This window comes from Coregonus clupeaformis, chromosome 21 (genome assembly GCF_020615455.1).
Source record: "Coregonus clupeaformis isolate EN_2021a chromosome 21, ASM2061545v1, whole genome shotgun sequence".
In the NCBI taxonomy this organism is placed as follows: Eukaryota; Metazoa; Chordata; class Actinopteri; order Salmoniformes; family Salmonidae; genus Coregonus; species Coregonus clupeaformis.
Genome location: NC_059212.1, coordinates 1,780,656 through 1,807,866, shown reverse-complemented (window position 1 = coordinate 1,807,866; position 27,211 = coordinate 1,780,656). Strand labels below are relative to the sequence as shown.

Sequence of the window (27,211 nt, the reverse complement as noted above, 5' to 3'; positions counted from 1 at the left end):
GGCGACGCACCCCGTAGGCTTAGTGCGTGGAGCAGGGACAGGCCGGGCTGGGCTGGCGACGCACACCGTAGGTTTGGTGCGTGGAGCAGGGACAGGCCGGGCTGGGCTGGCGACGCACACCGTAGGTTTGGTGCGTGGAGCAGGGACAGGCCGGGCTGGGCTGGCGACGCACCCCGTAGGTTTGGTGCGTGGAGCAGGGACAGGCCGGGCTGGACTGGCGACGCACCCCGTAGGTTTGGTGCGTGGAGCAGGGACAGGCCGGGCTGGGCTGGCGACGCACCCCGTAGGCTTGGTGCGTGGAGCAGGGACAGGCCGGGCTGGGCTGGCGACGCACACCGTAGGCTTTGTGCGTGGAGCAGGGACAGGCCGGGCTGGGCTGGCGACGCACACCGTATGCTTGGTGCGTGGAGCAGGGACAGGCCGGGCTGGGCTGGCGACGCACACCGTAGGCTTTGTGCGTGGAGCAGGGACAGGCCGGGCTGGGCTGGCGACGCACACCGTAGGCTTGGTGCGTGGAGCAGGGACAGGCCGGGCAGGGCTGTCGACGCACACCGTAGGCTTGGTGCGTGGAGCAGGAACAGGCCGGGCTGGGCTGTCGACGCACACCGTAGGTTTGGTGCGTGGAGCAGGAACAGGCCGGGCAGGGCTGGCGACGCACACCGTAGGCTTGGTGCGTGGAGCAGGAACAGGCCGGGCAGGGCTGTCGATGCACACCGTAGGCTTGGTGCGTGGAGCAGGGACAGGCCGGGCAGGGCTGGCGACGCACACCGTAGGTTTGATGCGTGGAGCAGGGACAGGCCGGGCTGGGCTGGCGACGCACACCGTAGGTTTGGTGCGTGGAGCAGGGACAGGCCGGACCGTACTGGGAACACACACCACTGGCTTTAAACGGGGATCAGGAACGGGCCGGACCGGACTGGCAATACACCTCAGTCCCTCTCGCCGTGCCTCTACGACTTCCTTCCCTCCTCTCGCCAATGGCTCCCGTAACCCGGTGGCCTTCTCTCCTCTTCTCCTATTTCGCCCTGTGGCAGCCTCCTGCTGCCCAGTCGCCCATGCCGTGTGCCCCCCCAAAAAAATTATTGGGGGTGCCTCTCGTCCGTCCGACGATGGCACTGCTGACGCCGCTGCTCCTCTCTCGCCAGGGCCTTGATCCTACCCCAAGGTCCCTTGCCCCCGAGCATGTCCTCCCAGGACCACACTTTGCCCACCTGGGCCATCGCCAGCCTCTCCATCTCCTTTCCTGGCGCTTCCTCCCATGACCAGGCTGCCTGCTCCTGGACACGCTGCTTGGTCCTTGTATGGTGGGTTTTTCTGTCACGATCGTCTAGTAGCGAAGTAGACCAAGGCGCAGCGTGTGAAAGAAACATGACTTTATTATATTAAAGTACTAACAAACCAAACAAAACACGACTCGTGAAGTCCAACGGTTAACATACCGACACGGAACAAAAACCCACAACACCCAAGAGAAAACACACAGTTTAAATATGGCTCCCAATCAGAGACAACCAGCCGACAGCTGACACTCGTTGCCTCTGATTGGGAGTCACACATGCAAACATAGACATAGACAACCTAGAACACCCAACATAGAAAATGAACACATAGAATGCACACACCCTGGCTCAACATATAGAGTCCCAGAGCCAGGGTGTGACAAAGTGCTATGATGAAACTGGCTCTCATGGGGACCACCACAAAATGGAAGACCCAGAGTTACCTCTGCTGCAGAGGATAAGTTCATTAGATTTACGAGCCTCAAAAATTGCAGCCCAAATAAATGCTTCATAGAGTTCACGTCACAGACACATCTCAACATCAACTGTTCAGAGGGGACTGTGTGAATCAGGCCTTCATGGTCGAATTGCTGCAAAGAAACCACTACTATAGGACACCAATAAGAAGAAGAGGCCTGCTTTGGCCAAGAAACACGAGCAATGGACATTAGACCAGTGGAAATTTGTCCTTTGGTCTGGAGTCCACATTGGAGATTTTTGGTTCCAACTGCCGTGTCTTTGTGAGACATGGTGTGGGTGAACGGATGATCTCTGCATGTATGGTTCCCACCGTGAAGCATGGAGGAGGAGGTGTGGGGGTGCTTTGCTAGTGACACTGTCAGTGATTTATTTAGAATTCAAGGCACACTTAACCAGCATGGCTACCACAGCATTCTGCAGTGATATGCCATCCCATCTGGTTTGGACTTAGTGGGACTATCTTATTTTTTTCAACAGGACAATGACCCAACACACCTACAGGTGAAGCTGGTTGAGAGAATGGCAAGAGTGTGCAAAGCTGTCATCAAGGCAAAGGGTGGCTATTTGAAGAATCTAAAATCTAAAATATATTTTGATTTGTTTAACACTTTTTTGGTTACTACATGATTCCATATGTGTTATTTCATTGTTTATATGTCTTCACTATTATTCTACAATGTAGAAAATAGTAAAAATAAAGAAAAACCCTTGAATGAGTAGGTGTGTCCAAACTGTTGACTGGTACTGTATATTTACTGTCCCATTTGATTGAAGAACAGAAACAGGGTATCCTTCCTCAGTAATTGATTGTATTATTTGGCACACAAAAGTAAAATGCATTCCATGTTGAACATAACCCTTACAGTTTTGAAACTGCAGTAAAAGTGCAGTAACTGCAGTCGACTGTGGTATTTTGGGCTCAGTAATTGTAGTTAAACTGCAGTGTACTGCAGTGTACTGCAGTTATACTGCACTCTGACTGCAATCTTTTTTCGTAAGGGGAAAGACCTAACTTAAGCATATATGCCACATCACTAGAGATTTTATTTTTTTCAATACTTGAATCATCCAATAGCTCATTTATTTTCTGCAGGTTGCTTGAGGGCTCTGAATGTGGTAGGTTAATGCATAATAAACAGTTGGAACTGAATGCAATCACTCTAAGAGTGGATGCTCTCTCCTCTCTCATAACTATGTGGTAAATCAAAATTATAGCTTTGGTTTTTCACAGTGCCGTTCCGAAATAGAACAATAACTGTCTGGCAGGCCATCGGATTACGACTGACTCAAAACAACGCATGCTTCAATAAATGCAAATTAACGTCGCTTCATTTCACAGCTCTGACCTTTATCATTAAATTGATGTTCTCAGTTGCCTTGACAACCGAGGAGCTGTGCAGCACAGGTGCGCAAAGGCTTCTATAATCAGTTATAAAAGTGCAGGCGGTGTCACCTTTCAGAGTTTGCAGGAGCTATAAAAAGAGCCTACTGAAATAAGACCGAGCAGCTGACTGACAGCGCAGCAATCTGATGATGAATTAAAATCCCTCAACCCTCTTCGCTGTGTGCACCTCAGCAAAGCAGACACTGAGGGAAGATATAGCCCACGATGGGGCTGTAAGAAACACTTTTTGAACAGTTTGAAAGCCATGCCTGGACAAAAACAGGAAGCCTGCACAGTCAGTATAAGATACCTTTGGTGACAGTTTATACTGGATTATGCAGATTTGAGTTATATCGCCAATAGTCATGGATCAGCCGTTAAGCCACATTCACTACAGAGTTTTCTCAGGATATAGGTTGTCCATCTAGTTAGGATTGCATTGAGAATTGTGCCATTCATGTACCCCATGCACACTGTAGCCAGGAGTTTCTGTTTAGGGCAATATGTTTACACTGACTGCCACTTTGACCTCTCACCACACAGAGGACTTGCCCGGTATGATTGGCATTTCATTTACAGCTCAATGCAAGGGCAGAAGTGAATCTTCAGGACATTGCTGACTCAGTTGACTGATTGAGCTTTGCTCGAGTCTACATCAAGTTAGTGATTTAATTTGAATTGTAGATGAGATCGGCATGCTGTTATGGTTCTAGCAAGTTCTAGCAAGTGCCAAAGTCACTGAGGTACCAAAGTTCACCCTGTTTAGACGTTTGTGAAGATTGAACATTATGAACATCAGCCTAGTGTCCTTTCACGAAGATAGTGAAGTGATATTTTTTTGATTAATACAGGGGGCATTAGACCTTTATTTATACAAAAAGAAAACAATCATGAATATATATGATGCTGCTTGCACATGTCACATACCACAATGCATATAAATGACAATTATTGTTTTCCATCAATAAAGCATAAGCATTCGACTTTCATAAATCCTATTTTTATCTACAGTTGAAGTCGGAAGTTTACATACACCTTAGCCAAATACATTTAAACTCAGTTTTTCACAATTCCTGACATTTAATCCTAGTAAAAATTCCCTGTTTTAGGTCAGTTAGGATCACCACTTTATTTAAGAATGTGAAATGTCAGAATAATAGTAGAGAGAAGGATTTATTTCAGCTTTTATTTCTTTCATCACATTCCCAGTGGGTCCGAAGTTTACATACACTCAATTAGTATTTGGTAGCATTGCCTTTAAATTGTTTAACTTGGGTCAAACGTTTCGGGTAGCCTTCCACAAGCTTCCCACAATAAGTTGGGTGAATTTTGGCCCATTCCTACTGACAGAGCTGGTGTAACTGAGTCAGGTTTGTAGGCTTCCTTGCTCGCACAAGCTTTTTCAGTTCAGCCCACAAATGTTCTATAGGATTGAGGTCAGGGCTTTGTGATGGCCACTCCAATACAGTGACTTTGTTGTCCTTAAGCCATTTTGCCACAACTTTGGAAGTATGCTTGGGGTCATTGTCCATTTGGAAGACCCATTTGCGACCAAGCTTTAACTTCCTGACTGATGTCTTGAGATGTTGCTTCAATATATCCACATAATTTTCCTTCCTCATGATGCCATCTATTTTGTGAAGTGCACCAGTCCCTCCTGCAGCAAAGCACCCCCACAGCATGATGCTGCCACTCCCGTGCTTCACGGTTGGGATGGTGTTCTTCGACTTGCAAGAAACCCCCTTTTTCCTCCAAACATAATGATGGTCATTATGGCCAAACAGTTCTATTTTTGTTTCATCAGACCAGAGGACATTTCTCCAAAAAGTACGATCTTTGTCCCCATGTACAGTTGCAAACCGTAGTCAGTCTTTTTTATGGCGTTTTGGAGCATTGGCTTCTTCCTTGCTGAGCGGCCTTTCAGGTTATGTTGATATAGGACTCGTTTTACTGTGGATATAGATACTTTTGTACCTGTTTCTTCCAGCATCTTCACAAGGTCCTTTGCTGTTGTTCTGGGATTGATTTGAACTTTTCGCACCAAAGTACGTTCATCTCTAGGAAACAGAACGCCTCTCCTTCCTGAGCGGTATGACGGCTGCTTGGTCCCATGGTGTTTATAGTTTCGTACTACTGTTTGTAAAGATGAACGTGGTACCTTCAGGCGTTCGGAAATTGCTCCCAAGGATGAACCAGACTTGTGGAGGTCTACATTTATTTTTCTGAGGTCTTGGCTGATTTCTTTTGATTTTCCCATGATGTCAAGCAAAGAGGCACTGAGTTTGAAGGTAGGCCTTGAAATACATCCACAGGTACACCTCCAATTGACTCAAATTATATCAATTAGCCTATCAGAAGCTTCTAAAGCCATGACATCATTTTCTGGAATTTTCAAAGCTGTTTAAAGGCACAGTCAACTTAGTGTATGTAAACTTCTGACCCACTGGAATTGTGATACAGTGAATTATAAGTTAAATAATCTGTCTGTAAACAATTGTTGGAAAAATTACTTGTGTCATGCACAATGTAGATGTCCTAACCGACTTGGCAAAACTATAGTTTGTTAACAAGAAATGTGTGGAGTGGTTGAAAAACGAATTTTAATGACTCCTAACTAAGTGCATGTAAACTTCCGACTTCAACTGTAACAATAGCAGGCCACAGGAGAGATCTTTGGAGATCCAGTTGCCAGTTTTGATTCAATTGGTCTAACATTGGGCTACATTATCTAAATTAAATAAGAGGTTGATTTAGAACACAAACTTACGTCTTGTTCTTCATTTGCACAGTTACACATATTAATGAGAATTTCAATACAAAATATGCTAATGTCCTTTCATCTACAGTATATGTATCATTACACAGAAAACACACAAATAAACAAAATGATTGTGCCAACAAATAAAAGGCTGTGCCTTATTGCAGGCTACAATCCCAGCATCAATGTAGCTGGTAATTTGCTAAGAACAGCGACAATGCCTGGATGGTGTTCTCAAGAAAACATTGGCAATTTTAAGAAATATTTGGCAGGGGGTTTGGCAAAAGATAACAAAAAAGTGACTATACATTTTTGTCAATTATGTAGCGCACATACTTCATTGACAATCATTTCCTGTGAACTAGTAAGAAACAATTCAACTACCCACCACTACCTATTTAACCTCTCATTACTCATTGACATCAATACTTTGGGCTCAAATCAGTCGAATCCAGATTACTTAGGCCTAATGCAGTAGTATATTAACATACATGTTTCTTTGTGGTTGAATATTAATTAATGCAGGTCTACAGGGTAGACTCAGCCCACAGGTATGCGAGCACAATAGAATAAGACACGTACATTGCCCTTTGGATAGTTGATGCCATTATTAATATTACAAATGAAAGCAATGCATCTCTAGCTTACCAAAGAAAGGGCATAAACATGCTGTAAACTGTATTCAGAAAGAAATTACTTTGAAACTACTTTGAAATATTAGGTTGCTATGTAATCTTTATACACGTGTTACCTTTTCTGTCAACATTCTCAGATTATTGCACAGAATTGCATCAGTGCTCAAAACCTTCAAGTGCCATAAATGTTACAGGTACACCTAAACCATTTACATTACTTAATGCTTTCCTCAAATATATTTTTTTATTTTCTTAACACTAGTACACTACACAATCATACACACTACGATCTAGTCATCCTCAGACCACTGAAATTATATTCACAGCACATAGTACACTTGAAATATGACAATTAACTCTCAAGCTTTGCATAACCTCTTGTAATAAAAAAGGGTTTTATTCTAGGCTAAATACTTAGTGTGTGCTTTTCACTATATGGATATATTTTGATTCAACATAATCTTCAACTGTTATTATGATGCGTCTCCTTGTTAACGGCAAAATTATTTGCTTAAAATGTAACCTACTGTATTGCGTCTGTAACCTTGCCAAAGAACACATTGTAACCAAATGGTCAATCCTTGTTGGATTTTGAAACACACAGATCTGTCATATCTACACTACCAGTCAAAAGTTTGGACACACATTTTAGTCATTTAGCAGACACTCTTATCCAGAGCGACTTACAGTTAGTGAGTGCATAATTTGTTTTCTTCCATACTGGCCCCCCATGGGAATCAAACCCACAACCCTGGCATTGCAAGAACCATGCTCTACCAACTGAGCTACATGGGAGATCAAGGGTTTTCCTTCATTTGTAATATTTTTTACATTGTAGAATAATAGTGAAGACATCAAAACTATGAAATAACACATTTAGAATCATGTAGTAAAGAAAAAAGTGTTAAACAAATCAAAATATATTTTATATTTGAGATTCTGCAAATAGCCACCCTTTGCCTTGATCGGAGAGGTTGAGGGTAGAGGAAGTTCAGGAGTAAAAACAAACAAAATATAATTATTGTAAAATTGACTGTGTCCATAAAATGTATGTAGTATGTATAAGCTGGAAGTAGAGGCCTAAGCATTGTTGTTCACTAGTTTGCTCCAATTAGGGAAGGGGTGGTGGGGTTGGAAAGTAATAAAGGAAATGTATGTGTATATATGTATGTATATATGTATGTATGTGTATATATATGTCCCCTGTAGCTCAGTTGGTAGAGCATGGCACTTGCAACGCCAGGGTTGTGGGTTTGTTTCCCACGGGGGGCCAGTATGAAAATGTATGCACTCACTAACTGTAAGTTGCTCTGGATAAGAGTGTCTGCTAAATGACAAAAAATATATACACTGCTCAAAAAAATAAAGGGAACACTAAAATAACACATCCTAGATCTGAATGAATGAAATAATCTTATTAAATACTTTTTTCTTTACATAGTTGAATGTGCTGACAACAAAATCACACAAAAATTATCAATGGAAATCAAATGTATCAACCCATGGAGGTCTGGATTTGGAGTCACCCTCAAAATTAAAGTGGAAAACCACACTACAGGCTGATCCAACTTTGATGTAATGTCCTTAAAACAAGTCAAAATGAGGCTCAGTAGTGTGTGTGGCCTCCACGTGCCTGTATGACCTCCCTACAACGCCTGGGCATGCTCCTGTTGAGGTGGTGGATGGTCTCCTGAGGGATCTCCTCCCAGACCTGGACTAAAGCATCTGCCAACTCCTGGACAGTCTGTGGTGCAACATGGCGTTGGTGGATGGAGCGAGACATGATGTCCCAGATGTGCTCAATTGGATTCAGGTCTGGGGAATGGGCGGGCCAGTCCATAGCATCAATGCCTTCCTCTTGCAGGAACTGCTGACACCCTCCAGCCACATAAGGTCTAGCATTGTCTTGCATTAGGAGGAACCCAGGGCCAACCGCACCAGCATATGGTCTCACAAGGGGTCTGAGGATCTCATCTCGGTACCTAATGGCAGTCAGGCTACCTCTGGCGAGCACATGGAGGGCTGTGCGGCCCCCCAAAAAAATGCCACCCCACACCATGACTGACCCACCGCCAAACCGGTCATGCTGGAGGATGTTGCAGGCAGCAGAACGTTCTCCACGGCGTCTCCAGACTCTGTCACGTCTGTCACATGTGCTCAGTGTGAACCTGCTTTCATCTGTGAAGAGCACAGGGCGCCAGTGGCGAATTTGCCAATCTTGGTGTTCTCTGGCAAATGCCAAACGTCCTGCACGGTGTTGGGCTGTAAGCACAACCCCCACCTGTGGACGTCGGGCCCTCATACCACCCTCATGGAGTCTGTTTCTGACCGTTTGAGCAGACACATGCACATTTGTGGCCTGCTGGAGGTCATTTTGCAGGGCTCTGGCAGTGCTCCTCCTGCTCCTCCTTGCACAAAGGCGGAGGTAGCAGTCCTGCTGCTGGGTTGTTGCCCTCCTACGGCCTCCTCCACATCTCCTGACGTACTGGCCTGTCTCCTGGTAGCGCCTCCATGCTCTGGACACTACGCTGACAGACACAGCAAACATTCTTGCCACAGCTCGCATTGATGTGCCATCCTGGATGAGCTGCACTACCTGAGCCACTTGTGTGGGTTGTAGACTCCGTCTCATGCCACCACTAGAGTGAAAGCACCGCCAGCATTCAAAAGTGACCAAAACATCAGCCAGGAAGCATAGGAACTGAGAAGTGGTCTGTGGTCACCACATGCAAAACCAGTCCTTTATTGGGGGTGTCTTGCTAATTGCCTATAATTTCCACCTGTTGTCTATTCCATTTGCACAACAGCATGTGAAATGTATTGTCAATCAGTGTTGCTTCCTAAATGGACAGTTTGATTTCACAGAAGTGTGATTGACTTGGAGTTACATTGTGTTGTTTAAGTGTTCCCTTTATTTTTTTGAGCAGTGTATATATTTGCAAGAAAAAAAAGAACATTGGAAGTGATGCAGACAATTACATTGATGGAAGTTACAATCTATCTGCAATATTAAAGCTGATCTACCCCCTAAAAAATAAATAAAAAATAATGATAAGCCCAAACCAGATGGGATTGTATATTGCTGCAGAATGCTTTGGTAGCCATGCTGGTTAAGTGTGCCTTGAATTCTAAATAAATCACAGACAGTGTCACCAGCAAAGCACCATCACACCTCCTCCTCTATGCTTTACGGTGGGAAATATACATGCAGAGATCATCTGTTCACCCACACCGGGTCTCACAAAGACACGGCGGTTGATCAAAAAATCTTCAATTTGGACTCCAGACCAAAGGACAAATGTCCATTGCTTGTGTTTCTTGGCCCAAGCAGGTCTCTTTTTCTTATTGGTGTCCTTTAGTAGTGGTTTCTTTGCAGTAATTCGACCATGAAGGCCTGATTCACGCAGTCCCCTCTGAAACAGTTGATGTTGAGATGTGTCTGTTACTTGAACTCTGTGAAGCATTTATTTGGGCTGCAATCTTAAGTGCAGTTAACTCTAATGAACTTATCCTCTGCAGCAGAGGTAACTCTGGGTCTTCCTTTCCTGTGGCGGTCCGCATGAGAGCCAGTTTCATCATAGCGCTTGATGGTTTTTGCGACTGCATTTGAAGAAACTTGAAAAGTTCTTGAAATGTTCCGTATTGACTGACCTTAATGTCTTAAAGTAATGATGGACTGTCGTTTCTCTTTGCTTATTTGAGCTGTTCTTGCCATAATATGGACTTGGTCTTTTACCAAATAGGGCTATCTTCTGTATAACCCCCCTACCTTGTCACAACACAACTGATTGGCTCAAACGCATTAAGAAGGAAAGATACTCCACAAATTAACTTTTAAGAAGGCACACCTGTTAATTGAAATGCATTCATGAAGCTGGTTGAGAGAATGCCAAGAGTGTGCAAAGCTGTCATCAAGGCAAAGAGTGGCTATTTGAAGAATCTCAAATCTCAAATATATGTTTTTGATTTGTTTACACTGTTTTGGTTACTACATGATTCCATATGTGTTGTTTCATAGTTTTGATGTCTTAACTATTATTCTACAATGTAGAAAATAGTCAAATTAAAGAAAAACCCTTGAATGAGTAGGTGTCCAAACTTTTGACTGGTACTATATAAACAGTAGCTTTATATCTGTATAGCTTTACTTTTTCAAACTCTTCAGAGACCAGCTGAGATCTGTGTTGACCAATTTCATGATTACGGTTATGCTATGTACAACATTTTACATTCAGATTTAAGATCAATATCATACACAAACTTCCTCAACATTCAGAATCATCTCAAAGGTACTTTGCAATCTCTCTTTTCTCCCTTCAGTTAAACTATTTTCCCCTCCAAACACTTTGTGCAAATTAATTTCTAACTTGCGAGCGCTTTTTCTTGACTAGTCTTTCATCTCAAAGAAATCAGTTAGCAACCAAACATCTGGGAGCAATTTGTTTTTGTGTGTACTTAACTTTAACGCCTAAACCAACTGCAAACTCAACATAGCAGTTCATGTACATTAGTTCCCAATGTGTCCAATACTGACGTACTGTTGCCCCAAACACCCACTGACCTGAATTCATCCCAATACATATTTCCATAAACAGGTTCAATCTTACACCTTTCTCTGTGTTCGTGTGTGAATGTGTCCATGTACATTATCTCAATAAAGATAATTCCAAAGTTAAAAATAAAAGCAGCTAATTTCAATGACGTGATAGTGGGTCACTAACCTACCAACATCTGACACCCCAGAAACACAATCTTTATAGATTACCAGGTCAGTCACAGAACTCTTTCCACTCCTCTGTAGACTGGTCAGTATCCATATCCAATACAAGTATCTCTTTGATTTTTATACGGATTGATAATGTAAATTGTCTGTCGTCGATGTTGATTCGTCACAGACCATCTCTCTTGCAAGACACTGCAAGCTTTCTTCCTACCCGGCTTCACTTCCTGTTTTGGTGACTTGTCGTTGTGTTGCGGCAACATGCTGGAGATCTACTTCCTGTCGTATTCGTCCTCCTTGCCCTCTTCCACTGCCTCCACAGCGAATTTCCCTACCTCCCCTATCCTGATGACGGCCGGCTCCTCCACGGGACCCTCCCTCTTGGTTTCCACCTCCGTTACCACCTCTGTGTAGGTTACTACCGGGGTTTTACTGACTTCCGGGCTTTTCCTTCCCTTGACTGGGGTCACCGCCTCATCGACCTCCCCATCAGCCTCAGCTCCCTCCTGGCCCTCGGCCACGGTCCTCTCCTTCTTCAGCTTGATGCGGAAGGACTCCTTGGTGGGGGCTTTCTTCGCAATGTTCTCCTTCAGCCTCTCGCCAGAGTGCTTGATACGCTCGCCGGCCTGGTGCATCTTCTCCCGTCTTTCGGGGGGCACCATTTTCTCGCCCATGTTGTGGAACTTGGTGCCCAAGTTGTCCTTGGTCTTAGTCATGGTCTCCTTGGAGAAGGCGTGCTTAATGCTTTCAATGCCCTTCATGCCTGACGCCTTCAGGCGGGCGGTTTTGGAGCCTCCTTCAGTCTCGTCCACCGTCATGTATTCCTCGTCTGAGGAGATGTCCTCGGGGACATTGTAGGTGTCTGGCTCGATCACCAACCCCTCCATACCAACCGCTCCTTTTGGGGTCTTTGTCACGGCCACCGAAGGGATCTCATGTTCCCCCTAGAGAAAGGCAAATGAAGTGTTTTAAAGTACAATAATATGGGTTGGCTTCTTAAGTTATATAGCCAATGGTTGAGTGCAGACCTGGGTTCAAATAGTATTTGTATTTTTTCTTACTTGATTAAGTTTGCCTGGTGCAATGGAATAGTCCCAAAATTGCCAACCATCTGGCGTTCCAGAAACGCTCAATCAAATGCTCAAAGTCTTTGAAAGGAAAAACATACATTTTGAAACCGGGTCTGCTTGACTGTGCACTTTTTGGGCAATTATGGAGAAATTACACAAGCTTTCTCTTCTCTCCCTATCAGTTGTAGAGGGGATGTTTGGCTTTGTAACGGTTGCTATGTCTTTGAGTTTGCCCTTTGAGGTTGCAACAGTATATGTCCCGCTGGGCTTTATATTACATGCCAGTAACCACTCAATACCATGGGCCAATTTTTCTACAGGGATCACAGAGGTTGGTGGAAAGATCCGTTTCTCAAAGATATGCTAAACTGTATCATTGCAGTTCGCAACATATGGACATCTATGAGTGGGTGTTCTCAGCAAATAACTCAGACAACATAGCCCACAACATGAGAAGCGTATGAGAAACATGATAAATTATAAACCCAAGAATAGCATTGAAAGATGTGCCATTAACAAGCACTTCTAGTGTTACAACTGAACACTTAGCTTGCATTTCTAGCACTATGTGATACTAGGCCTAATTGCTGAATCTCCCTCTCTATTATGAATTCCTAAAAAGCGGTAGTGCCCCCCCTTCTGATGACTGGGCAACCTGCTGGGTTCTGCAGGTGACTTTTGAATCTGAGACCCAATTAATTATAATAAAGATTCAGCCACCTGCAACAATCACTCTCATTAATCAAGAGGGTAAGTCGTCTGAACATGCCCAGACTCTGTGAATGACACAACAATTACACCACAAGGGAATGTGGGCCAGCATATTTATTTATTTTCATACCTGATGTTGCCAGGCAATTAATAATAGATTATTGGCCGACCGACATGACAACCACCCATAAGATGACCGTCATTGGTCACAACCACATTGTGCTTCCGTCAACTGATGGTGTGCGTTCGATGGTGCTTTATTCATGTTGAACTCTGACCTTATTGGTGCCTCTGTTGTCATGGTTACATAACAGTACATGGACGGCTCAGGCTCGTGGTACAGAGTAGGAGTCTGCACAATAAGTTCTAAATTCTCTCTGTCAACCCTACAGTAGCTGGCTAATCAGTGTCTGTATAAGATATATGATGTCCATGTGATTGGCATAAAGCCAGTCATGCGTTAGAAAGTCCTATAATGTATAACCCCCCCAAAAAGGGATAACGTCAGCTTGACTGCTACAACAAAGAACTTGCTGCTATACAGAATATACATTACTTTGACAAAAATTTTGTTACCTTGTGTTGGTTAATTCTAGCTTCGAATGAAAGTTTGGCTTTATATGCCCAAAATCTATCCTCAAAACAATGCCACCCCCACAGAAACTACAGCCATTTATCTGCGTCTTATTACTGGCCCATGCTGAGCTGTTGTGTCCCATTTTTCAGTCTTGCCATGCTTTGCCACTGGCAATGACTGTCTCTATAACAAACAGTGCTTGCTTCCTAACTAAAGTTAAATGGCCATCGTTGCGTCAGAGGCAAAAACACTATATTAGGATATCCATGCCCTGCTAGCCAGGCCCTCAGAATAACCGACAGCAAATCAGTCATCTGGAAATCCTACACTCAGACTGTCCTATTCAGGCAAGAGGGAGAATAAGCCCCTCCTAGGGATCATCATAGAGGAAATATGAGATTCACTATACACTTAATGTAAAGTGTAGTATAACAATCATATTCAGAAGCCATCTTTTAATGTTGACTACAGAGACTGACACAATAACCCTCAAATATTTATATGAAAAGCTAGCCCCTAGGCCTTAAAAGTTCAGTCATATATAATGATTTGCCATTACCCATAAGAGTCTAAGTTTGTTCTGAAGTGTCTGTCCTATATCTGGGAGATAGAAGAAAGATCAGGGGGAAAAAGGTGTTATTTGTTTAGTACATGTATTTAACACCTTATTTTTGGCACTAAACAGTCTCCATATATACAGTACCAGTCAAACGTTTGGACACACCTACTCATTCCAGGTTTGTTCTTTATTTTTACTATTTTCTACATTGTAGAATAATAGTGCAGACATCAGAACTATTAAATAACACATATGGAATCATGTAGTAACCAAAAAAATTTTAAACAAATCAAAATATATTTTATGTTTGAGATTCTTCAAAGTAGCCACCCTTTGCCTTGATGACAGCTTTGCACACTCTTGGCATTCTCTCAACCAGCTTCACGAGGTAGTCACCTGGAATATATTTCAATTAACAGGTGTGCCATGTTAAAAGTTAATTTCTGGAATTTCTTTCCTTCTTAATGCTTTTGAGCCAATCAGTTGTGTTGTGACAAGGTAGGGGGGGGGGGGGTATACAGAAGATAGACCTATTTGGTAAAAGAACAAGTCCATATTATGGAAAGAACAGCTCAAATAAGCAAAGAGAAACGACATGAAGGTCAGTCAATACGGAACATTTCAAGTTTCTTCAAGTGCAGTCGCAGAAACCATCACAAGCTATGATGAAACTGGCTCTCATGAGGACCGCCACAGGAAAGGAAGACCCAGAGTTACCTCTGCTGCAGAGGATAAGTTCATTAGAGTTACCAGCCTCAGAAATTGCAGCACAAACAAATGCTTCACAGAGTTCAAGTAACAGACACATCTCAACATCAACTGTTCAGAGGAGACTGCGTGAATCATGCCTTCATGGTCAATTTGCTGCAAAGAAACCACAACTAAAGGACACCAATAAGAAGAAGAGACTTGCTTGGGCCAAGAAACACGAGCAATGGACATTAGACCGGTGGAAATTTGTCCTTTGGTCTGGAGTCCAAATGTGAGATTTTTGGTTCCAACCGCCATGTCTTTGTGAGACGCAGAGTAGGTGAACGGTGATCTCCGCATGTGTGGTTCCCACCGTGAAGCATGGAGGAGGAGGTGTGATGGTGTGGGGGTGCTTTGCTGGTGACACTGTCTGTGATTTATTTATAATTCAAGGCACACTTAACCAGCATGGCTACCACAGCATTCTGCAGCAATACACCATCCCATCTGGTTTGCGTTTAGTGGGACTATCATTTGTTTTTCAACAGGACAATGACCCAAAACACACCTCCAGGCTGTGTAAGGGCTATTTCACCAAGAAGGAGAGTGATGGAGTGCTGCATCAGATGACCTGACCTCCACAATCACCCGACCTCAACCCAATTAAGATGGTTTGGGAGTGAAGGAAAAGCAGCCAACAAGTGCTCAGCATATGTGGGAACTCCTTCAACATTCCTCATGAAGCTGGTTGAGAGAAGGCCAAGAGTGTGCAAAGCTGTCATCAAGGCAAAGGGTGACTACTTTGAAGAATCTCAAATATAAAATATATTTTGATTTGTTTAACACTGTTTTGGTTACTACATAATTCCACGTGTTATTTCATAGTTCTGATGTCTTCACTATTATTCTACAATGTAGAAAATAGTAAAAATAAAGAAAAAACCTGGAATGAGTAGGTGTGTCCAAACTTTTGACTGGTACTGTACTTCCATTCATTTTTTCAACTGGAACCGGGGGACCCTCAGACAAGTCTTTTGAGGCCTGTGGGCATCCTAGAGCAAAACAACCGACATGTATATGTATGTGAGAGTCTCACCTTTTTAAACCATTCGGACGCTACAGACAAAGGTTGGCTGATCGGCTGTACTGACTTCAGATGAGTCCCAAGATGCTTGTGGGGGTCGTATAGCAAAACGTATAACACCATCGTGTTTGTGAGAGTCTTATCTTTCCACAGAGGGGTATAATAGTTTGTAGGCCAAACTGTTCGGCCGCTACAGACAATTTTGTGAGAAGACCGATTTTTGGGATGTCTCTTGGTCTGACAAACACTGCTCTAGCTCTGTCACCTTTCACCACAGATGCGGAAGTGCGACATAGGTGGATGCAGTGGATTGAGATGTAAAAAGATATCTCTAGCTTAAACTGACTGATTTTTCTGGGGATTTTTTTATTATGCAAATTCAATTTCAGCGGGGGAGCGGACATCGAGCGTAGTTTTTTTTTTAAGCTATGGTGTTTCAAATGCCATGACTTATCTGAGAGCTAATGGCCCCATTAAAAATGTCATTAAAAATCGTCTTTCCAACATTGATCGCTACACAAGAAATCACTACCGTCTTCATTATTTTACAATAAATACATGTGACACCCACTGACTGCTGATATCGCTTTCTCGTTAGCCTAGTAAGAGGTTGCCCCAAAGCGGGGTCACCGTGATTGGCAGACCTTCATTCTTCAGATTGGCCCTAGCAGTCTGCTGCCACATAAGAAGTCAGTTTATCGTGTCCCCATTGGCAGCGGGGAGTATGCCATGCTCCCAGAATAGGACTCTCTGTCACGGCCACACAGCAGCTGCTTCTTTCAGGGGAAAGCACACAGAGCTCTCATTGCACCCGGAAGTCCCTTTAACGGGAGCTGTTTCTCCTATTAAAACAGAAGGCTTGAAGTCTCTTTTAGGCTACCTAGTATCTATTTTCATCTAAGACATAAACTGTAACTGTTTTTTTCATGACTTCTGTGAAGTCTTTTTCACCTTAGACCAAAGATAATTGTTTCTGTAAAATAAATTTACATCATTTAGCAGAAGCTCTTATCCAGAGCGACTTACAGGAGCAATTAGGGTTTAGCGCCTTGCTCAAGGGCACATCGACAGGTTTTTCATTTAGTTGTCTCAGGATTCGAGCCAACGACCTTTCGGTTTATGGCCCTACGCTCTTAACTGCTAACTAATTTTTTGAAGTGGCCGTCATGGCCCTTTGGCCTTTGTATCATTGGCCTCTTTATTTGTAGCTCTGCCCTGCCTCCTTTTGGAGCTTTTCAGTTACAGTTTCCTTATGTAACCTATTGGTGCATTCTACATCTGATTGTGAATGTTATCAGTTACTATTATTGCAGCTTATTATATTACTTAATTACCTGATAAATGATGACGCGGAACTTGTTACGGGTCAGCAGCTCCTCCTGTGTGGTCTCCACCTTCTTGACGCGCACGTTCTGCTTCTCTACGCGCATGCGCACCTCCTTGACATTGGAGCTGACCTTACGCGTCTTCTGGAGCAGCTTCTCCACGGTGCCACTGGTGGTGGTGTGGTCTTTGGCAAGCTTCAGGACATCACCCTGGATGGTGTTGATGTTGGTCTCCAGCTCCAGCTGCCGCTCCTCCATGCGCTGCTGGCCAGCCTGAACGTTGTCGATGATGCCTGCCACACGCTCCAGCAGCGACAGGATGGTCAGGGCACTGATGGGATTGCCTGCATCGTCCTCCACCCCCAGCACCTCCAGCTTGTCCTGCACGCCCGCCATGCGGTACTTCGACTGATCCATTGAAGCGTTTCTCGAAAGACGGAAGGGAAACTTGGATGTTGGGTGAAGAAGCCGAGTGAACAACGCTGAAGTGCTGAAACTTTGACGCAAGTACAGAGAACTTGAGGATATCTGGTTAGACTTGGGTTGATTTGGATTGTTCCAAGACCATTGAGGTACCACCAGCTAAGAGACCAGCAAGAGGTGACTCCCTACCACAGTGACCCAACTCAGGTCTGGTGCAAAAAAGGAAGCAGACTTCTCCTACCCTTTTAGAATAGGCTGCAGGATCAAGAGGGGACCTGCAAAACAAGCGCTCAGAGGGCAGGAAATAGACTGAAAGGGGTGTGGCGTAGCCAGCATGCACCACATAGATATAAATACTTTTTTGGTAAGGTGACACTGACATTTTGGGAAGATGCAAAGCAGGGGGATGGATGGAAATCCCCCTCTAGCCCACTCTGTTACTCCCCGATTAATTTATAATTTTCCAATCAACAAGTGGTGGTCATTATCTAGGCATCGCTTGACGATGCAGCTGTATGTCATGTATGTCAACGTCAACTTCTGACTCATTTGTAGCGACAGATGGAAAGAGAACACTTTGGTCATGGGCCTTGATTACCCATCCCAGGAATGTTGAGAGGATTAAACATTGTAGCGCTGCCCTTTTTGAGTTCCCCAGGGAAACAAAGTCCACATATTGAGTGGCAGTGACATCAGGAGCCATTTACATTGTCTACCAGCAACATTGTATTGCAGTGAGTGTCAAAGTGGCGCCATATCGGAATTGTGAGCATTGAGCAGCTGTTGAAGTGAAGTACTTGTGTGTTGCTTACTGTTCCCCTATTGATTTGTTAATGTGCTTAAATCCATATTGCGTTTTGTTGCAAATCACTTATTTAATCTATATTTTTAGTTTTCAATATTACAATGAACACAAATCACAATATACAACCTTATCCTATACATGGCAAATGACATAGCAAATGGGACAACTTGTCACGCCCTGGCTCTGGGACTCTGTTATGTTGAGCCAGGGTGGGTTGTTTCTATGTGTTTTGTGTGCTAGGGTGTTTATCTAGTTCATTTGTTTCTATGTTGGCCGGTGTGGTTCTCAATCAGAGGCAACGTGAATCAGCTGTTGCTTGTTGTCTCTGATTGGGAACCATACTTAGGTAGCCTGTTTTGCCACAGTGTTTGTGGGATCTTGTTCCGTGTTTGGTTAGTGTCTTTTGCCAAGGACGTCACGTATCGTTTTGTTGTTTTGTTCGTGTGATCATTTAAAATAAAAGTATGTTCGCATTCCACGCTGCGCCTTGGTCCACTTCCTCCAGCGATCGTGACAGAAGATCCCACCATAACTGGACCAAGCAGCGTGTCCAGGAGCCAACGCCAGAGAGGGCTCTAAAGGATATCAACCTCGACTGGGTCAAGCCGCGGGAGGAGGAGAGAGGCTGGACTTGGGAGCAGAGGAGCGAGAGTCTGGTGAGAGCCATGGAGGCCTGGCCCACGGGGAGGAGAGACGCCCAGAACATTTTTAGGGGGGGGCTCACGCCGTGGACGACGGGGCAGCAGGAGGCCGGGATAGAGTGGTTCAGCGGGTTGGCAAAGGAGGCCGCCAGGTTACGGGAGTCACTGGTCACCAGGGGGAAGGAGAATGTAGAGGCACGGCGAGAGGTACTGGGGTGTGTTGCCAGTCTGGTCCGGCCCGTTCCTGATCCACGCGTAGGGCCAGTGGTGTGTGTCCCCAGTACGGTCCGGCTTGTTCCTGTCCCTCGCACCGAGCCTGTGGTGCGCGTCGCCAGCCCGGTCCGGCATGTTCCTGCCCCTCGCACCAAGCCTGTGGTGCGCGTCGCCAGCCCGGTCCGGCCTGTTCCTGCCCCTCGCACCAAGCCAGTGGTGCGCGTCGCCAGCCCGGTCCGGTCTGTTCCTGCTTCCCGCACCAAGCCAGTGGTGCGCGTCGTCAGCCCGTTTTGGTCCGTTCCTGCTCCCCGCACCAAGCCTGTGGTGCGCGTCGTCAGCCCGGTCCGGCCTGTTCCTGCTCCCCGCACCAAGCCAGTGGTGCGCTTCGTCAGCCCGGTTCGGCCCGTCCCTGCTCCCCGCACCAAGCCAATGGTGCGCGTCGTCAGCCCGGTCCGGCCTGTTCCTGCTCCCCGCACCAAGCCTGTGGTGCGCGTCGTCAGTCCGGCACAGCCCGTGCCTGGGTCACCGGTGCCTGGTCAGGTACCGGTTAGCTGCTCCACATCGGAGCCTGAGCGATCCGCTCCACCGATGTCCAGTCCAGATCCAGCCAGCAGGGCCAGACCAGACCAGGGGCGCTATGGGGGGTTTGTTGGAGGGTGGGGGTCAAGCCCGGAGCCGGAATCGCCTCCGAGGAGGAATGCCCACCCGGCCCTCCCCTGTTCGGTTTATGTTTGGCGCGGTCGCAGTCCGCGCCTTTGGGCGGGGGTACTGTCACGCCCTGGCTCTGGGACTATGTTATGTTGAGCCAGGGTGGGTTGTTTCTATGTGTTTTGTGTGCTAGGGTGTTTATCTAGTTCATTTGTTTCTATGTTGGCCGGTGTGGTTCTCAATTAGAGGCAACGTGAATCAGCTGTTGCTTGTTGTCTCTGATTGGGAACCATACTTAGGTAGCCTGTTTTGCCACAGTGTTTGTGGGATCTTGTTCCGTGTTTGGTTAGTGTCTTTTGCCAAGGACGTCACGTATCGTTTTGTTGTTTTGTTCGTGTGATCATTTAAAATAAAAGTATGTTCGCATTCCACGCTGCGCCTTGGTCCACTTCCTCCAGCGATCGTGACACAACTTTGTGAATGGGGAATCTTTTAAGCATACAATACCACCAAATTAGAGTTTCTGTATATGACAACATTTCCTCAACTGTCTGTTGCATTGTTCTATAATTTCATCTAAATTCCTGTGGCAGCAAAGCCCTGATAATAATAAACTGTGAGGACAGACGCTGGGAGACAGGAAGCAAGTACAGGGAGTGAACATTTAATGGAAAAAACTGACAGGAACAAAACACGGACAGCGTCTGGACAGGGGAAACTAAATAACATCAATGCTGACACCGGGATCAAACAGAGGAACTGACAGATATAGGGGAGGTAATTAACAAAGGGAAGGAGTCCAGGTGAGTCCAATGAGCGCTGATGTGCGTAACGATGGTGACAGGTGTGCGTAATGATGGGTCCCTCGAGCGCCAGGGAGGGGGAGCGGGTGCAGGCGTGACAATAAACAGTATCACTCTTGTCCTGCCTCTGTACCACCTGATCTCCTTACTATTCCATCTCTTCCTATGCTTCATTATGTGTAGTCCCCATTTCCATGGAGGTCCAGTTTCCATTGATTTCTTCTCAGAATAGTAAGAGGTCCGAGAGCCACGGCCTAGCCACCTCGCGAAACCAGTGAGCTGAGACTGCCTTGAGGATCAACCTCCCTCTCCACCTCCCTTTCCCAATCAGGGCCTGGTCCCATTTCTCTCATCCCTTGGGGGGGGGGTTGAATTGCCTCAACTGAAGCCAGCAGCTGCTTCTGCTCTCAAAACCCCCCACCCCCACCTCAGCTCCTACACTGTCTATAATTACACAGCAGCATAGTGACTGAGCCAGTGAGCCTACTGCCCCCTCAATCCCCCCTTCCATATTTGACTCCCCCTCCACCACCCTTCTGAAATGTATGCCCACGCATTGGTTTATTTTCAGGAGGAGAGGCTCTGACCTCTGCTCTCATTCTGGGCTTCTGCAGACAAGCAGTTTTTAATTAGATTTGAGTGCCAATTAATGATCCAATCCCCCTCCCACTGTGGTCGGAACTGTGAATGAATGGTGAGGGGGCTTCTGATGACATCGCTGGAGGCCATGTTCATCCTTGTACACTGAACCCGGGTCGTGTTCAGTACGCACGAAATGGAAGGAAACAGTCCCAAACGGAGTGAAACTGGGATGTACTATCTGAACTTTTGTTTACCGTTGCAAAACTGAAAAAAAGTTATTTGTGTCTCTGTGGGGGTGGCACACTATAATGTGTAGCCTGTATCTGTACTGACCAGAACAACAGGAGATCAACCTAAGTATATTGTGTGTTTGTGCGAACAGGGAAGAAGAGTCTCTGGTGGGCAGTCACATGGGTAGAGAGAAGGTCATCTCATTCATCTCTGTCACTGCTACCATTCTACCATACACATGCACAAACACACACACACACACACACACACACACACACACACACACACACACATACACAAACAAACACGCATGCACAAACAAACACGCATGCACAAACTCCAGTGACACAGTAAGCGATACAAAGTAAAAGATCTAAATGCATCATAGCCCCCTTTATATGGCATCAAATCACCCTCTAAAGTCCACTGCGCGCGAAGATGGCGCTGTCGAGCAAGATGTGTGACAATAGCGCAGAGGATGGGTCCCACAAGCAGAGGATGAGTGCCGCTAGCAGCAGAGGATGTGTCCTGCGAGCGCACAAGCAGCAGGGGCTGCGCAAATTAAACCTGAGTTACAAGTGTGACTTTGAGAAAGCAGAACATCACTGCAAAAAATTCAAAATATTAATTTGAGAGCAGAGATTTTTGTTTTGTTTTGCAGAGATACTTATTACATGTCAAGACTCAGAAGTTACTGCGCTCTCACAAATACACCGCATCCCCACATAGATTTCTCCTCACATCAAATAATCTTGCTCTCGCAACTGCAATCTATAACTATAACTTTATTACAGGTGACAATTCTAGCCAATGAAGATGGTTGTCACTAGTTAACACAGCCACAAAGTCATAATTATTATGGCTAAACCCTGCCTATTTCTACAAGTTATCTTCTTAAAATCTGATTTTAAACCTCACCCTAACCACACTGCTAACCTTATGCCTAACCCTAACCTTAAATCATGTTTTCATTAATTTTTACAAAACAACCAATTTTGACTTTGTGGGTGTGTTATCTAGTGGAAACCAGATTTTGACGGTGGTAGTGAAGTAGGGACGATGAAAAGGGTAAGCTCTATAAGAACCTAACCAACCAACTAATCAACTATGATTTCAATACTGAAATTGAAGCAAGTAGTTATTTGGTCTTCTGTTATTAAAGCTGGCTATTGATTAGGCAAGCTAGGTTAGTGTCAGCTAGTAGCTAGCTAGGAAGCTAACTATGTTTAACCACATATAAAAGTTACCAGTATCTTTGGTTTAACCAAGAGCATTATAGCTAGTTAACGACCTACTGGGCACACTGGTTGAATCAACGTTGTTTCCAAACAATTTCAATGAAATTACATTAAACCAACGTGGAATAGACGTTGGAATGACGCCTGTGTCCAATGGGGAAGGGTTAGTAGAGAAGGAGATCTTGGAAAACCAGCATGACTGGGAGGGAGTGAAGGAGGAGGGAGAGGCAGAGTGAGAACAGACAGGGAAGGCCCTCACTGGGGAAGAGGCCCTTGATTGAGATTGGATGAGAGGGAGCCAAGAGATCAAACTCCAAACTAAATAGCCAATATTGTAAACCTCTAACTGCACACTTTCAGATAGTCTATTTGAAATACATATTTGATTACTTTTACTCTGGCCATTTTTGTGCAGTTACAATACAAGAGAATGACCTCTAACCATATTCTCACTCTCCATTCCTCTCTTCATGCAGGCCCACTTTCACTATGTGGTAGGGAAGTTGTTCTCTGCTTAGCTGACAGAGATAGGAGATACAGGAGTCTACTCTGTTCCAAGTACCTTGGTCCTCCTCTATGCACAGCACTCTGGGAACTTCCTACAGGTAACCATGACTTTTATCAAACACCCCCGTAACTTAATCATTAGTGGTACTGAGAGCTCCTCTAATTACTTTGACACTGTACAGTCGTGGTCAAAAGTTTTGAGAATGAGTATTGGTCTTCACAAAGTTCGCTGCTTCAGTGTTTTTAGATATTTTTGTTAGATGTTACTATGGTATACTGAAATATAATTCTAAGCATTCCATAAGTGTCAAAGGCTTTTATTGACAATTACATTAAGTTTATGCAAAGAGTCAATATTTGCAGTGTTGACCCTTTTTCAAGACCTCTGCAATCCGCCCTGGCATGCTGTCAATTAAATTCTGGGCCACATCTTGACTGATGGCAGCCCATTCTTGCATAATCAATGCTTGGAGTTTGTCAGAAATTGTGAGTTTTTGTTTGTCTACCCGCCTCTTGAGGATTGACCACAAGTTCTCAATGGGATTAAGGTCTGGGGAGTTTCCTGGCCATGTCAATATTTCGATGTACTTAGTTATCACTTAGTTATCACTTTTGCCTTATGGCAAGGTGCTCCATCATGCTGGAAAAGGCATTGGCCGTCACCAAACTGTTCTTGGATGGTTGGTAGAAGTTGCTCTCGGAGGATGTGTTGGTACCATTCTTTATTCATGGCTGTGTTCTTAGGCAAAATTGTGAGTGACCCCACTCCCTTGGCTGAGAAGCAACCCCACACATGAATGGTCTCAGGATGCTTTACTGTTGGCATGACACAGGACTGATGGTAGCGCTCACCTTGTCTTCTCCGGACAAGCTTTTTTCCGGATGCCCCAAACAATCGGAAAGGGGATTCATCAGAGAAAATGACTTTACCCCAATCCCTGTACCTTTTGCAGAATATCAGTCTGTCCCTGATGTTTTTCCTGGAGAAAAGTGGCTTCCTCGCTGCCCTTCTTCACACCAGGCCATCCTCCAAAAGTCTTCGCCTCACTGTGCGTGCAGATGCACTCACACCTGCCTGCTGCCATTCCTGAGCAAGCTCTGCACTGGTGGTGCCCCGATCCCGCAGCTGAGTCAACTTTAGGAGACGGTCCTGGCGCTTGCTGGACTTTCTTGGGCGCCCTGAAGCCTTCTTCACAACAATTGAACCTCTCTTCTTGAAGTTCTTGATGATCCGATAAATGGTTGATTTAGGTGCAATCTTACTAGCAGCAATATCCTTGCCTGTGAAGCCCTTTTTGTGCAAAGCAATGATGACGGCACGTTTTTCCTTGCAGGTAACCATGGTTGACAGAGGAAGAACAATGATTTCAAGCACCACCCACCTTTTAAAGCTTCCAGTCTGTTATTCTAACTCAATCAGCATGACATAGTGATCTCCAGCCTTGTCCTCGTCAACACTCTCACCTGTGTTAACGAGAGAATCACTGACATGATGGCAGCTGGTCCTTTTGTGTCAGGGCTGAAATGCAGTGGAAATGTTTTTTGGGGATTAAGTTCATTTTCATGGCAAAGAGGGACTTTACAATTAATTGCAATTCATCTGATCACTCTTCATAACATTCTGGAGTATATGCAAATTGCCATCATCAAAACTGAGGAAGCAGACTTTCTGAAAATTAATATTTGTGTCATTCTCAAAACTTTTGACCACAACTGTATGTTATTGTTATTAGGACATTTGTCACGTCGAGAGGATGACATGTTATTGACTTTGACAAACTGCTATTTATTTGGTTAGAAAGATGCTTCTATACGGAGGATTGTTCTATACAGAATGTGTACAATTAGGTTAGGTAAAGGATGAATTGAAGTTTACATACACCTTAGCCAAATACATTTAAACTCAGTTTTTCACAATTCCTGACATTTAATCCTAGTAAAAATTCATTGTCTTAGGTCAATTAGGATCACCACTTTATTTTAAGAATGTGAAATGTCAGAATAATAGTAGAGAGAATGATTTATTAATTTCATCACATTCCCAGTGGGTCAGAAGTTTACATACACTCAATTAGTATTTGGTAGCATTGCCTTTAAATTGTTTAACTTGGGTCAAACGTTTCGGGTAGCCTTCCACAAGCTTCCCACAATAAGTTGGGTGAATTTTGGCCCATTCCTCCTGACAGAGCTGGTGTAACTGAGGTCAGGTTTGTAGGCCTCCTTGCTCGCACACGCTTTTTCAGTTCTGCCCACAAATGTTCTATAGGATTGAGGTCAGGGCTTTGTGATGGCCACTCCAATACCTTGACTTTGTTGTCCTTAAGCCATTTTGCCACAACTTTGGAAGTATGCTTGGGGTTATTGTCCATTTGGAAGACCCATTTGCGACCAAGCTTTAACTTCCTGACTGATGTCTTGAGATGTTGCTTCAATATATCCACATCATTTTCCTTCCTCATGATGCCATCTATTTTGTGAAGTGCACCAGTCCCTCCTGCAGCAAAGCACCCCACAGCATGACGCTGCCACCCCCGTGCTTCACTTTTGGAATGGTGTTCTTCGGCTTGCAGGTTCCCCCTTTTTCCTCTAAACATAACGATGGTCATTATGGCCAAACAGTTCTATTTTTTTGTTTCATCAGACCAGAAGACATTTCTCCAAAAATTACGATCTTTGTCCCTATTTGTAATTGCAAACCGTAGTCTGGCTTTTTTTATGGCGGTTTTGGAGCAGTGGCTTCTTCCTTGCTGAGCTGCCTTTCAGGTTATGTCGATATAGGACTCATTTTACTGTGGATATAGATACTTTTGTACCTGTTTCCTCCACCATCTTCACAAGGTCTTTTGCTGTTGTTCTGGGATTGATTTGCACTTTTCGCACAAAAGTACGTTCATCTCTAGGAGACAGAACGTGTCTCCTTCCTGAGCAGTATGACGGCTGCGTGGTCCCATGGTGTTTATACTTGCGTACTATTGTTTGTACAGATGAACGTGGTACCTTCAGGCGTTTGGAAATTGCTCCCAAGGATGAACTAGACTTGTGGAGGTCTACCATTTTTTTTCTGAGGTCTTGGCTGATTTCTTTGGATTTTCCCATGATGTCAAGCAAAGAGGCACTGAGTTTGAAGGTAGGCCTTGAAATATATCCACAGGTACACCTCCAATTGACTCAAATGATGTCAATTAGCCTATCAGAAGCTTCTAAAGCCATGACATCATTTTCTGGAATTTTCCAAGCTGTTTAAAGGTACAGTCAATTTAGTGTATGTAAACATCTGACCCACTGGAATTGTGATACAGTGAATTATAAGTGAAATAATCTGTCTGTAAACAATTGTTGGAAAAATTACTTGTGTCATGCACAAAGTAGATGTCCTAACCGACTTGCCAAAACTATAGTTTGTTAACAAGAAATTTGTGGAGTGGTTGAAAAACGAGTTTTAATGACTCCAACCTAAGTGAATGTAAACTTCCGACTTCAACTGTATAAAGGATAGCTCTGCATGACGAGGGTTGGGCATGAAATGACAGCAGGCTGGTCAATACTGAGCATAATGATTGACGAGTGGCGTGGATTGGTACAACTCAGCTCAGTCCCACATGGTATGTTATCACTTATTTGGCTAAATGATTATCCATAGTTGAATGTGTTTCTGTATACACTAAGATGTTAAAACTATTCAACTCCAATTTCCTGACATTATATTTTTACTCTAACCTCACTGCAGTTGTTCTCAGGAGATGGGTCAGTGTGTGTGTAGAGAACATATGTCTGACAAAGTGGAGTCAGGCTTTTACCTCATCGCCCTGGACCACTACACCTACGAGGCTGAGGACGCCAAGTTTGG

At 44.6% G+C, this 27,211-nt stretch overlaps 1 protein-coding gene across 1 annotated transcript; it reads right to left on the bottom strand.

Moving 5' to 3' along the window:
* Positions 1–10,580: 10,580 nt before the first annotated feature.
* Positions 10,581–18,737, bottom strand: cavin4a (caveolae associated protein 4a). Its single transcript, XM_041841493.2, has 2 exons — positions 17,283–18,737; positions 10,581–12,201 (listed from the first exon to the last, which is right to left on the bottom strand). The coding sequence occupies exons 1-2, from the start codon at positions 17,688–17,690 to the stop codon at positions 11,530–11,532; spliced, it is 1,080 nt and encodes a 359-aa protein (XP_041697427.1). The 5' UTR covers positions 17,691–18,737; the 3' UTR covers positions 10,581–11,529.
* Between the last annotated feature and the right edge of the window lie 8,474 nt (positions 18,738–27,211).